A 13,501-nucleotide genomic window follows, 5' to 3' on the forward strand; every position below is an offset into this window, starting at 1 on the left:
GGATGAGGTACATCATGCAGCATCCACATCCAATCATCTCTTTGGGTCATTGCTAGTGTTGCCTCGGTAACCATCATTGTCTTCTCTTTCTAGTATCTGTTACTAGAAAAAGAGGAACTAATTTAAAAAAAAATCCCTCCCATTGACTTAAAATGATCTGTCTGAAATGTAGCTCCGACCCATGCAACTCTATCTATTGTGAAGGAAGGATAGCTCAGTGGTTAAACATTGGCCTTGTAAAATGAGGGTTTTGAGTTCAGTCCTGGAAGAGCGGGGGAGGGCCTTTTGAGGGTCTGAGGCAGGTCAGATTTAAAAAAAAAAAAATCTGTCAGGGATGGTAATAGGCCCTGCTGTGAGTGCAGGGGACTGACCAGGATAATCTCTCAAGGTCCCTTCTAGTTCTATGAAATACGATAGGTCTCCTAAACAGCCACAGAAACACTTCTGCTAGCTGTTAAAATATACACCTGAGGGGCTATTTTATTTTAAAAAGTCTAAATTATTAGAATGGAGTATAAAACTAGTGCAGACAGTAAAAATCATCATTGGCAACAAAAATTGCCTTTGATCAAAGGCAACATACTAGGGGCTATTTTTATTTCCTTGTTTCCATTCATATTATTCAGACTGTTCCTATTTGCTCTTTGTTAGTTTGGAGTCAACTGCTTCCTGAGACCCATTCAAACAGTGTTTAGCATGAGTGCTGCTTGAGGTATACTAAAACCTTTGCATCCATTTTTCTTTATCTTGACATGATTTGTGCTTTTGGCAGTCTGTGCTCAGCTTGCAGTAACTCCTATGCGCTGACTTGCCAAATCAGGTTCTGTATCCCTCTGTGTGGCATTCCTCATAACAAATACTTAGTGCTTTTAGTTACAGAAATGTGGCTAAAGTACATTTGAAAGCTCAGGAAGCTTTAAGAACAGACAGGCCAAATGACCCAGGGGAGGAGGAGGTAAAGTGGTGGAAAGATGGCTCAGGTACTGGTGTTTCAAAGGGCCCCAGAGTTCTGGCTGCTGCTGAAGTTCTGGACCCCTTTAAAACATCACAGCTGTATTGCTGTGCTGCTCTGCATGTGGCTCTGAGGGAGTGTGGGGGTGCCCCTAGGGCTGACTGCCCTAAACCCTTCCCTTCCATCCTTAACCCACCCCTTCAAGGGTGGGAAGCCATTCCCTCTTCCCACATTGCCCTTGTACGCGTGGTGACTGTCAGCCTCACTGAGGGCTGATGAATTCAGAATTTTCTTCTACAATTGGAAATGGCTGTTGCTGCTGATTATAAGAGTGGAGACTATTGCCTCACCTGAGGTAACAGAATTTCAGGTTATGGCATACTTTTAGGAACTGCAGTATGCAATGAGATCTGTAGCCCATTTAATCTCATGTCTTTATATGAGATAGGGACTAATAACAGCTAGTTCAAAGAAAAATGCACGGAATAGTGAGGTAGACACTTAGGAAATAACTTTCTCACATGGAAAGTTTCTTCTTTGCTCCCATTAATTTAAGGTTAGCTTCTGTTTTGAAGCATGAGAGTTTGTAGTTCTTCCAAAACTCTCTTGTTTTGGTGTTCTATTACTGTAACTCTGGATGCCAGGAATATGTTGTCTTCTTTCTGCTTGTACTTTCCAATGTGGTTTGACTGAATCAGAGCCTGAATCCTGGTACAATGCCACTTAAAGCCACATAGATGCAAAAAAAAATTATAATGAAGGATGAGGATTAGCATGAGCAACATTGCTAAATCACAACTGTAGGTTCTAGAGTGTTTGGAGAGTCTGAAAGCAGTGTTCACAACATGCAGTTCACATCCTTAAAAAGAAGAGAGAATGCTTTGCTTGTATAAGTAATTTCAAAATTTACTTGTGACTTGATCATTGAGTTATGAGTTCTAATGTAACTAGTGTGCTAAGGTTACAGCTTAACTGTGTACTCCATTTAGAAAAAAGTGCTGTTTAAGTTGGTGCTTATCAGAGGGTAGTTAAGGAAGATAATTTCAGCCACTACATGTTTTCAAGCATGTGTGCAGACATACATGCTGTTGCCTGTTCTCACTATAACAGATACAACCTTAACTTTCAAAGTCAAACTTCAGGTCTTCAGGATATACATGATACAAAACCTTTTTTTTAACTTTGTACCATTCTTTCAGTTACAGTGGAGCTGAGAGTCCGGACATCTCCTGTCAAATGGGAATTCCATGAAACCTGTTTTTTGTTGCGGTTGCTTTTTCTCCCTCCCTATACTTAGCTGAAAAGGTCTTAAATGTGTTTTAAAATCTCCAAGTATTTCACACAGGCAGAACATTGTAGGAGTACTGAGGCCAGTTGCTATGCACATAGATCCCCCTTAGTGAGGAAGAAGCCCTTAAATTTCTAAGTGGTATTCACACATTCTTTTGATGCAATGAGATTTCTTCCACAGCCTTCAGGTTATCTAAGCACCTGTCTACACTGCAGCTGGCCTGTGCCAGCCACCTTGGACTCCTGGTGCTCGGGGTGTGAGGCTGTTTTGGTTTTGCTGCTGTGTAGGGTTCTGGGTTCAGGCTGGAGCCCAAGCTTTAGGACCCTGCGGTGTGGGATGGTCTCAGAGCTCAGACTCCAGCCCAAGCCCAGAAGTTCGTGCAGCCCCTAAACAGCCCTGCAGCTCAAGCCCCATGCGCCTAAGTTGGCTGGGATGTTACAGGTATGTATTCAGTGGCATACAAATCCTGCCCCCCCCCTTTTTTTTTCCCATAGCATCAGGGTTGGATGTCTGTTCTTGAGATGGGCCCCCAAACTACATGGCTTCAGCCATGTGCCCTGTGAATGAGGATCACAGCAGAATTTTGGGGTTTTGTTGCCTCTCCCCAGCATGCAGGCAGTGTGTTTCTGAGGCAGCATGCTTGGGAAAGTATTTTGGCTCTATTAAAATGAAACCAACTGGGGCTATTCAGTCAGTGGAAACAGTGAACTTTTGCCTCTCCTGGAGGGATAAAAACTGAGCTGGACAAAAACTATATGTGGGTCATTTTAGGCTCTCACAGAAACATGAATATGCTAAATAAATGAGGTATTTTGAATGGACCAATAGGGATGGCAAGGCAGAGGGTACAGGCAATGCTTTTATCCCACAAGAGGGAGGAGGAGTGTATGAGCCAGAAGATAAAAGCTGAAACAAAGCCATGCTGTGTCCCTTTTGAGTTAGTCAGATAACACTGGATGGTAAGGCTTTCTGCTGCTGAGATACAGAAGTGGGGTCATGATTTTAACAATGGACGCTGGTAAGTGGCAGTAAGTTTGCCTTTCTGTGTGTAACAAAGCTTTTCACCAGGAGAAGCAAAGCCAGAACTTTTTCTTAAGTGTGTTTGGCTTTTTTTTTTTATATAGTCATACATCTTACAAAGCCTGCTATAAACTTGGCACAGTATGTGCATTATACTATAATTATTCCATGACTGTTACGCATTGAAACGTGGATCCTCTCTGGAAATATGAGTCCATGATACCACAATGAGCATGTTCATATGAGTGCTTCAGACTTCATTAAAGGGTCAGTTATCATGCATCTGAATTACAGCCCCAGTGTCTGACTTCTAGGCAAGCCAGGATGAATGTCCGTGAAAGATATAGATAGTCTGGGGGGAAGTCTATGACAGTAAGCAAAAACTAATGGCAAAGCTAAAATCTGTTAGCTGTAACTCTTCAGGGATTTGGAAGACTACAAAGTCTTGTACTTTGTGTGATTGGGGGCATGGGAGGGGGCGGTCACAAAACTTTTAGAGTATTCAGAACCTTTCCTGTGTTTTTGTTGTACTAAGGTAGCTTGCGCGAAAATAAGATTTAAACATCTTTTTTAAAGGAATAGTTCAGAAGCGTGGGGCTAGAGCCTTAAAATTCCACCTGTGTTGGTAGTTACAATAAACTTACTGTTTGGCTAGGTAGTGTGTTGTGTGAAATGAGTTGGTAATTTTAGTCCAGTTCCTTATTGGTGGGGAGGTGTTTCATGTCATATGTTAGTCATCTTTAGATCTCTTTAGATAAGAGACCCAGGTTTTAAATAGATATGGAGAGAGTAACAACTGCCAGAACTTGCTGTAGCTGTCGACAAAGTGTTTATTGTTGCTTTCAGGCTCATTCTCATCACATGCAGATTATATGCTCCGTTTTAATGAGTAGAGTAATGTAAGAATCTTTTGAATTCATTTGTTGACCATTATAGTGGGAAAAGGGCGACAACTGATTTTAGAGCTCCTATTAAATAAAACTAAGAGCTTTTTTAGGATAATGTTGAGACTGAGACATAAAATAACTAAGACAGTTTGCACAATTCTGAATACGTGGCAGCCCAATGCCTTTCTCCAGTGATGTGCATCTGGCCCCATTTGGACTAATATTTATTATCTAGGGCCCAGGAAAAAATTGTCTCTGTGCCCTCTTTCAATACTTGGCCTTTCTGACTTCAAAAGCAAAACAGCTGAGGTGATTTTGCTGATGGACATTTAGTTACCAGAAATTGAGCAAAGATTGCAAACACCTTTATTTAAATCACAAGCTTCCAACTGAAACTACTTTGAAACTAGTAACCTGAGCAAGGTTAAAACCAGTGACTCATGTGTAGTGCTCACAGTTTGCTGGGCACTTTCCAGACCAGGGTGAAACCAGAACCATGCCCCCTGCCAAGTTTACAATGTACAGAATGAGGAAGGTGATGGAACATAACACAAAGCTAACTGGTAAGGTTTCCCATGATTTTCCAAATAGCATGGGGATTTTTCCAAACATGACATTTATTTATTTATTTATTTATTTATTTATTTATGTTATGGAATCATCTAGCATCCCCAACCAAACTTCAGGCCCTCATTAAATAAAGGGCTGTGCAAATACATGGTCACAAGGACTAGTGTTCCCATTTCACAGAAGAGGAGCGGAGATGCAGATTAAATGACTTGTCTGAGGTCGCAGAAAAACGCTCTCAGAGCTGAGACATTAACACAGGTCCCTCAGGACCTAGTCCACTGTCTTCTCTACAAGACTATCCTCCTCTGAAGCACTGGAATTTGTAGGCTTCATGGAAATAGATGTGGGCTTATTTGTTTTGTTTGTAAGGCTGGACCTAAGTGAGAATGTGGAGGCATATCATTTAATTTTAAGACTAGTTCTAATTCTGTTTCATTTAAGAAAACTTACTCTAATTGGAGTGTTCTTTTCTCAGTGATGTTGAGTAACTTATGACAAAATGCTGCATGGGCATCTTTATTTGTAAGTCCTCTCTTTAATTTTGCCTATGAACAATGTCACTATTTTATACTTTTCCAGTCGTGCAGTTAATAGTCTTGGAAAGTTACATTGTCTTTTCCTGCTAACCCCTTAAAATAGATAGTGACTTCAAAATGTTCAGCTTTTTAAATGGTCTTCCTTGGTTTTTGGTTTGGGAAAACGCATCTAAATTCTACAAAGGAAAGATAATACTTTAAGCATGTATAACATGAAGGTTTAAAGTTTGCTCCAACGATGATAATTGGGTTTTGTTTTTAAAAGTCATGGGAAAATATCAACACAGTTTATTGCTCTCCTTCTAGTAAAAACACTCAACTTGTGTTACTATGTGCTCATTTTCACTTGCTTATAAAAGTCAATTTGTTCATATAATTTGCTTTGTAAATCTAGGCTATTTTGTTTTGGACATCAGATTAGTAAACTGCTGTCTTACACTCTAAAACTCTGATGGGTTTTTAAAAGGATTTAGGGACATACTATTTTCTCTCTAATTTCCATGCCATTCCCAGGCTTTTCTCACTCTGATTTGGCTTTCTGTGTTTTATTGCCCTTTAGTTTTCACCAGTTTTAATTTTTTGGTTTGTTGGAAGGATGTGAAATGAAAGATACAGACAAAACTGGCAATATAATTGGATTTGAAGTAACTACAGCCTGGAAGTGTTGCAACAGCTGATCTGATCCTTCTGAGTTTCAAGAGCTATTTATGGTAGATTAGCTGGTATCAAAGCTCTACTGTTCAGCCCATAAATGGCTGGTCCCATGTGAAGTTGCCACACTGCATTTGGCTTAGTCCTCTGAGGTTGGAGAGCCTGTAGTTTTATGTGGATAAATCAAGTGATGGATGGAAACACTCAAGGCAAATCAGGGAACTACATTGTTGAGGACTTCAGACGGCTGAGGACTTTTGAAAGAAGAGTTTTGCTAATAACTTTATTCCTGAATATTTTAGAAACAGCACTTGGAATATAGCTTTTGCATATTTACTCTACTTGCCATCCACATGCCATAGGAAAGCACCATTCTAAATTTATCTGTGTCTGAATCATCTTGGCTGCAGATGTTCTTGCCAAGCTTGCATGTTGATTATTTGGTAACGAGTGATGTGTCATTTTTGTTTTCTTTGCACCTGAATATTTTATGTTCTTTGGAAAGAAATTTTTAGCTGAAGTGAAAAACGTCTCAAAAAGAGTGCAATGGAAATCTAACTCTTACTGTTGGCTAGAAGGAGTTGCAGTAATTCTGTAATTTATTTTTGAAGACTCTTTTTTACTTACATAAAAGTAGACAAGCCATTTTAATGGGATTTTGAAGTAAGTAACACCTCTTTCTAAAAGCTTGAACATAAATGTTTGAAAGCCAGTTTAGAGAATGTTTGAAGCTTTGTCAGCTTGAAGTGGGAGTATTTTTTCCAGCCTGTGCATGCCAGTCATTGTCTTCCTTTGCAACATTTTTTATTCTTATGGTTTTGTTTAAATTAATAGTTCATTTCACTATAGGTGGATAGTCTTGTTGTCGGACTGATTATGTAAAGTGTGACACTTTTTTACAGCATATTAACCAATATCTCAAATTGGACAGGAATATTAAGTAAAAAGTATTTGCATGCCCCCCCCCCATGTTTTGGGGAAGGTGGTGTAAAACCAGTACTTAAATGCATGATTTGAATCTGACAGTAGTCTAGATGTGATACAACAGCTGCATTTTAACGACTGGTAGACTTGGAACTTTATTCAGACTGCTTATTTCCAACTTGCCAGTTGACATTCTTTTCACATTTTCTGGTTTCTCCATTAAAATACCTTGGGATAAAACTAGTTGCACATTCATTCTTAACCACCAGCCCAGCATTATTAATCTCTAGGGAGTTTCTTTCCTCATTCCCAGTATGCTGTTGTGGTGTTAGCTGATTTAGACACTAGTTTACAAAATGTCCTGTGAAGGAAATGTAAATATCACAAACATGTCTTAAAAACTTGTTCCCGTAGTACACCCGCTATTCCTTTTTGAGTCTGTGGTCACTTCAGGCATTTTGCTATGCAGTGTCAAATGAACCAGGCAGCTACCTTTTTTACGTATTAAATTTGTTAACTGTCCCCTTTCATCAGGAGGTGAGGAGAAAAGTGTGTTGTTTTGTATACACTTGAGTTTTGGCAAACTGGGCTTGAATGCCCATGGAAAGATATGTACAGTCTATTTTTTCCAGCATATTACCAAAAAAAAAAAAAATCCTTGCCAGTGCAAGAAGCTGTGGCCTTAGTCACTTACTGCATCCACCAACACCAACTGTAAGACACCATGTCAGCTCTGTCTCGGACAAACAGAAGTTAGTTGTATTCTCAAAGCCTTTCTTGTCCCACCTTGCAAAAACTGTCTTGTAACTTTTATAAAATAAGTCTTTTTTATCCATGGGTGGAATTTAGTAGGGGACTGTTCTGAAACTTGCCTCTTCACATACCTTAGTTATTCCTTGTCTCTCGCCTTTGGGAAAGAAGGCTGGTAATAAATTCTGCAACTATATTAATATCCCAATGTGTGCACTTACAATAATACATTGAAGGGTGAAGAGTGCTTTTGTGATAAATCTCAGCTTCTGAACCTGAACCTTGAAGGTGGCTTTGAGATGTTGGGGAATTGGAACTCTCTCTTCTATGAATTAAGAATTTACAGGGTATTACAACATTCAGGCATACATCAGGCTGTGGTAAATCTGTTGTCCCAGTTCGAATCCCAAGGTTACCATCCTGTCAGAACAGGAAGACTGTGCTGGACTCCTTAACTTTGGATCTAAGCTCAAATGCACTAAAGATGTAGCTGGAGGTGTTGGGAAGCCTTGCGGTTAATGAAGGGAGACATTTAGCTTTTCTTCATACAGCTAATTCTCAAATTACTATAATTTGACAACTAATCAATCCTCAACCCCACCCCCCATATATAACAGGGAAAATTACTTTGTTGAATGTTAATGATTCTGCTTTTCCGAAGTACTCTTTCCATTGGTCACCTACCTAGAAGAGACTAAGTCTGTGCGTGAATACTTTGAACTAGGAGCCACCTTGTACAGGTAACACTGCAGGTCTGTAGCTCTTGTGTTCACGCAAAACTCCTAATCCTGGTCCTGGGAGGCGTGTGGGGAGGGAAGATGGCTTCCTTATCTTTAACCCATTAAAGATAGACAAAGAATTCTATCTTCAATTCATTAGCCAGAAAAGAAATATCACAGTATAAATTTGACCTAGTTTAAGCCTCTGGGATTCTTAACGGAAAGTAAAATGACATTTCTCTTTAACCAAAAAAAAAAGGCAAAAATAAGATAGACCCAGTCGCTTGTAGTGAAATGGCAAAGATGCCATAGTTGTCATAGATTGAGTCACTTGTCACCACAGGAAATAAAGCCATGATCATGGCAGAATGCGCCTTAATTTGCAAGGGGAAGGAATCTGTGTATCGTGTAAAGAGAGCATACTGTGTGTTTATAAAAACAAATTGGTCCAGCATACATAACACTAAGTGTTATGAGCTGAAGTTATTTTCCTCTGGAGGTGCATGAAAGAAAAATAGGATCATTGCTAATCTATTTGTCCTTTTCCCCAAGTTCATTAATCATAATTTTAAGTGAGTCATAGCTTTGGAAAGCAGTGGTTTAGCTGGCTACCTGAGACAACTCAGCTTCCACAGGCACTTCTTGAGTTGGAGGATTTCTATTCAGACTGCAACAAGAAGTCTTGTGGTACCTTAGACTAACAGATATTTTGGAGCATAGGCTTTTGTGGGCAAAGACTGCCTTCTCCCCCGGAAGGACTCTGCCCTCTGGGCATAATTTCCATTTAAAGCAGTAGTAGGCAGGATTTCTTCCACTTTTTAATGACCCTTTCTTATCTTGTGTTACTCTAAGCTATCTAGTTGAAGTAACTGAAACACTTGAAAGTCTCTGGTTTTAGTGAACAAAGCCTCTTCCAATTGGAATCTGCCTTAAGGAGATAAGGATGTGTTGGGTAACTGATGATAAAAATTGTCTGTTCAATTCAGTCTTTTAGTGAAGAAAACCAGGAAAATTATACACTAAGCCTTTACTGAAGAAGATAGATTTATTAATGGAACTCATTTTTTCCTTGTAAGCTTAAACTGTGCATCAAATCTTTTTGAAAGAAAAGGCGTTGAATATCCAGTTGGAAAATATTTAGATGTAGCCTTTGGAGAAAGAATATTCGTGAAGTAATTAGGTAGGATGACCTTTTTGAAGTTCGTCATGTAATTATACGGCAAAGCATGTTTACTTACTGATGAGCTTGGATGTTAAAAGGCATCATTTCTGGAGGTTTTTAAGTCCTGGCTTGACAAAGTCCTGGCTGGGATGACTTAGGTGGGGTTGATCTGGTTTTGGGCAGGGGGGCTGGACTCGATGACCCCCCACCCCAGGTCCCTTTTAACCCTAGACTTCTATGATCATGTGTTGCTAGTAGTATCAAGGATGTTCTAGGACACAAATCAGGCTACATTAGTTTATTTTACAGCTCGTGTGTAATTGCCATAGGGTTTGGCATGTTGTAACATATGACTAATGAGATTACAGTTCCTGATGATTTCTTACCAAGTTTTATTCAGGTACTTGGAGAAGTGCGATGTAGGTTTCCAATAGATTGGAGAAAGTTGTGCATGCCAAAGAGCAATGAGGAGTTAGCAGCATTATTTTTACGGTGTGAATTACTACCAGATGCTCACTGTGACCATACCTGCAACATATTCTGTTAGAAAACTACTGGCATTCGGCTGACAACTTCAGAATTTCACTTTTTGTTTAATCATATTTGATCTCAAGTGTAAGTTAAATTATCTAGTTCCCCTTCAAAAAAGTTAAGTTCTGTTTTCCATTGTGGTGGAAATGGGCTATGAGATGGATTCCAAAATGAGATTAACCAATTAAACACAAAAATGCTCTTTATTACAGTTGAGCTTTCACACACTTTATATGAGCTTTCTTTTAGAGGACTCTTATTTCTGGCAATTTATTCCATTAAGCTACTGCGGAAAATCTCTGTGTAAAATGCTTTAATTAACTTTTTAAAATAGTCACCTCAACCATTGTATTGGATTGAAACTTTGGAAGCAGGGCTAGTATTTGCTGGATGGTACCCATCAGGTATTAACTAGGACCTGAAAACCTGCTGAGCTTTAAATACCAGGCAAGAATGACCTTCGGACATCCAGCTGCTGCTACCTAAGTAACAACTGGACACTATAATGTTGGTCAAAACAAAAAGCAGTTACGTAGCACTTTAAAGACTAACAAAATTGTTCATTAGGTGAGCTTTCGTGGGATAGACCCACTTCTGCAGACCATAGCCAGACCAGAACAGAACAGACTCAATATTTAAGGCACAGAGAACCAAAAATTGGGATGGGAACTTTGAGGCACTATAGGGGCTCGTCTGCATACTTGGCTTAATCCGATTCTTGACCTTCCCCGCCCCCTACCCCTCCACTCTCTGATTTGCTCACCTTGATCATTTTTTTCTGATTTGTCCTCCTTGCTTACTGTTTTTGGTTCTCTGTGCCTTAAATATTGAGTCAGTTCTGGTCTGGCTATGGTTTGAAGAAGTGGGTCTGTCCCACGAAAGCTCACCTAATAAACTATTTTGCTAGTCTTTAAAGTGCTACTTGACTGCTTTTTGTTCTGATAGTGTATAGACTAGCATGGCTCCCTCTCTGTTACTGTAATGTTGGTCTTGTGCTTACAGCATGGGAGCTGCAGTAGAGAGAGATTAGAACCAAAAGTTGAAGGGATATAAAGTCACTTCAGTTGTTTGAGCCTTCATTTTCTCCTCAGTAAAACTGTGCAAGTAACTATTGCCTAATGTGCACTGCATGGCTTACTACGTACACCTGGAGGATGCTATTGAAGTTTGCTAATGAATAGCACGTTTGTTGGACTGTAACACAATCCCCGAGTGCATCATCAGTAGCAACTGTTGAACCATGGACCTCTATAACTAACCTCTGCCTCAGCTAAGACTCAGTGTTTGGTCTCAAAGCCGGTAAATGACTTAAGTCTCCGTGATTTGGGGGCTAGTGAGGGACAAAGTCATGAGTCAAGTTTTGGTTTGATTTTTAATATCTTTGTTGGTTTAGATTTGAGTGGCCACTAGCCACGTAGAATGAACACATTCTGAAAGGTTAGATCGGGGTGGCCAACCTTCTTTCATCAGGGCCACATGGCAATTTTTTACATATTCTGGGAGCTAAACTCAAAATAGCTCCAAACCCACGCCCTACTCCTTCCCCAGGCTTAACTCCTCTGAGCCCCAAACCCAGGATTAACCTACCTCAGATGAAACACAAACAGCAACCATGTAGCGCTTTTCAAGACTAACAAAATAATTTATTAGGCGATGAGTTTTCATGGGACAGACCCACTTTTTCAGATCGGTTCCATGAAAACTCATCGCCTAATAAATTATTTTGTTAGTCTTGAAAAGCGCTACATGGTTGCTGTTGTGTTTCATCTGAGGTAGGTTAATCCTGGGTTTGGGGCTGAGAGGAGTTAAGCCTGGGGAAGGGGTAGGGCGTGGGTTTGGGGCTATTTTGAGTTACCTCAGATGAGAAGCTCTGCACGCTGCTGCTGCTCCTCCCCACTGCTCTTCTGCAGCAGCCACTGCCGCCACCTCAGAGCAGCTCCCTCCAGCTCTCCTAATCCTTCACGGGCGGCTCCCTGCCCTGCTGTGCTGAAATAATGGAACTCAGTACTTTAACAGCTCAGAACTTTAACAGCTGAGTCACTCCCACCACACTGCTGGCCATTAAGCCAATTAAACTGAGTTCCATTATTTCAGTGCAGCAAGGCAGGGAGCTGGAGGAGGAGTCAGCAGCATCCGGAGCCACAAGTAGATCCTTTAAAGAGCCTCATGGGGCTCTGGAGCTGCAGACTGCCTACCTTGTTGTCCCATACTCACTGTGGCCGGCTTGGATAAAATAGTGCCACTGTCAGCTTCAACGAAAAGGTTTCACCAGGCAGACTCTGGTTCATGGGCCACATGTTGGCTGCCTCTGGATTAGCTGGTTATGGGGTGTTTCAGGAAAAAGGTGACCTCCAACAATACTCAGTGTGTTTATATCGAAACTATTTAGAAGGCATGTAGACACTTCAGTTTCTGGATAACAACTCTAAGGGGAAGAACAAACTTCTGAAGTTAAGGCAAATGCCATACACTGCACATTTTCAGAATTTCTTTGTATGTTGCTAATTTTATTTCAAAATTACTTAAGGCAAAGCATCTGTTCTTTGTGAAGGAGCATATAGAATCCAAATTGGGAGTCTGGGGAAAGAGTACAATTTGAAATATCAAAGATTGGGATTTTTCCAATAGGCTAAAGGTGGCCTATTTTCTTTGCAAAACATTGAGATTTAATCACCCAGTTTCTTTGCGCCCCATGGAAAAAGCCTAAAAAGTGCCACAGCCAAACTCACATTCATATGATGCAAATCAACATTTTTGAGTTAAATTCAGCCATAGCTGCTTCCAGAGTTCATGCTCCTTAGGTCCAAAATAACTCTCCAAAAAAAATCCATCTTGTAGTACCCCATAAAATTGGATCCCTGGAACAGCCTGTGACTTAGTTGTCGTAGCTTATGGGTTGAACTGGAGCTTGTCTAATTAAACATAAGCTTAGTTTGCTATCTCTGGTCAGACTGACTGTGGAAAACACTATTGAAAATAATTACTGTGCCTTGCTAATAAAATCATGGGCTGGTATCATTTGATTTGGTTGTAGAGCTCCATAAATTAAAATATTCTGGCTCTCCTACTACGTAAAGCCCTCCACTTACTTTCTCTGTTTGGCTGCAGAAGTAACTGAATCGACTGAGTAAAGCCAAGTATAAGGGAACAATTTAGGCAAAAACCTTGCTCCAAAAAAACAACACCATCTTTGCAGATTTTTGGTATACTGGAGCTTTCAGTAGGTTTTATACTGGTACATTGATAGCAATATTTTGTATAAATATGCAACTATAGATTTTTTTTGTTAAAAAAGACTCGAGTTTTATTAGTTTTTGTTTTTATAATTCAGGCATTATGGAGAATGCAAAAATGTCACCTCAGGAATCGTATTCTTTCCAGAGAATTGTTGCTTTTATGTTGTGTTCAGAGGGATTTGAGATAAATATAGCCTTTTAAGGCTTTTGTCTGAGAAGGTAGTATTATAAAGAATGCTTTGGTGATGGAAAAGTACTTTGTATTAAATTTT

General features: G+C 40.0%; 1 protein-coding gene across 21 annotated transcripts in view; it reads left to right on the plus strand.

The window, feature by feature from the left end:
• The window catches only part of SVIL (supervillin), a 226,131-nt gene that overhangs the window by 61,928 nt on the left and 150,702 nt on the right, over positions 1-13,501 (plus strand). For 16 of the 21 annotated variants that reach the window (XM_074984934.1, XM_074984939.1, XM_074984932.1 and 13 more), the window contains exon 1: positions 3,237-3,261. The exons of 3 other annotated variants lie outside the window; for them this stretch is intronic. In XM_074984934.1, coding sequence (XP_074841035.1) covers positions 3,240-3,261 — 22 coding nt within the window. In that variant the 5' untranslated portion in view covers positions 3,237-3,239. Of the gene's footprint in view, positions 1-3,236; positions 3,262-6,035; positions 6,571-13,501 lie in introns of those variants that run through there. 2 more of the 21 variants (XM_074984943.1, XM_074984948.1) reach the window with 1 other exon arrangement.

Source organism: Carettochelys insculpta, chromosome 2, assembly GCF_033958435.1.
Source record: "Carettochelys insculpta isolate YL-2023 chromosome 2, ASM3395843v1, whole genome shotgun sequence".
In the NCBI taxonomy this organism is placed as follows: domain Eukaryota; kingdom Metazoa; phylum Chordata; order Testudines; family Carettochelyidae; genus Carettochelys; species Carettochelys insculpta.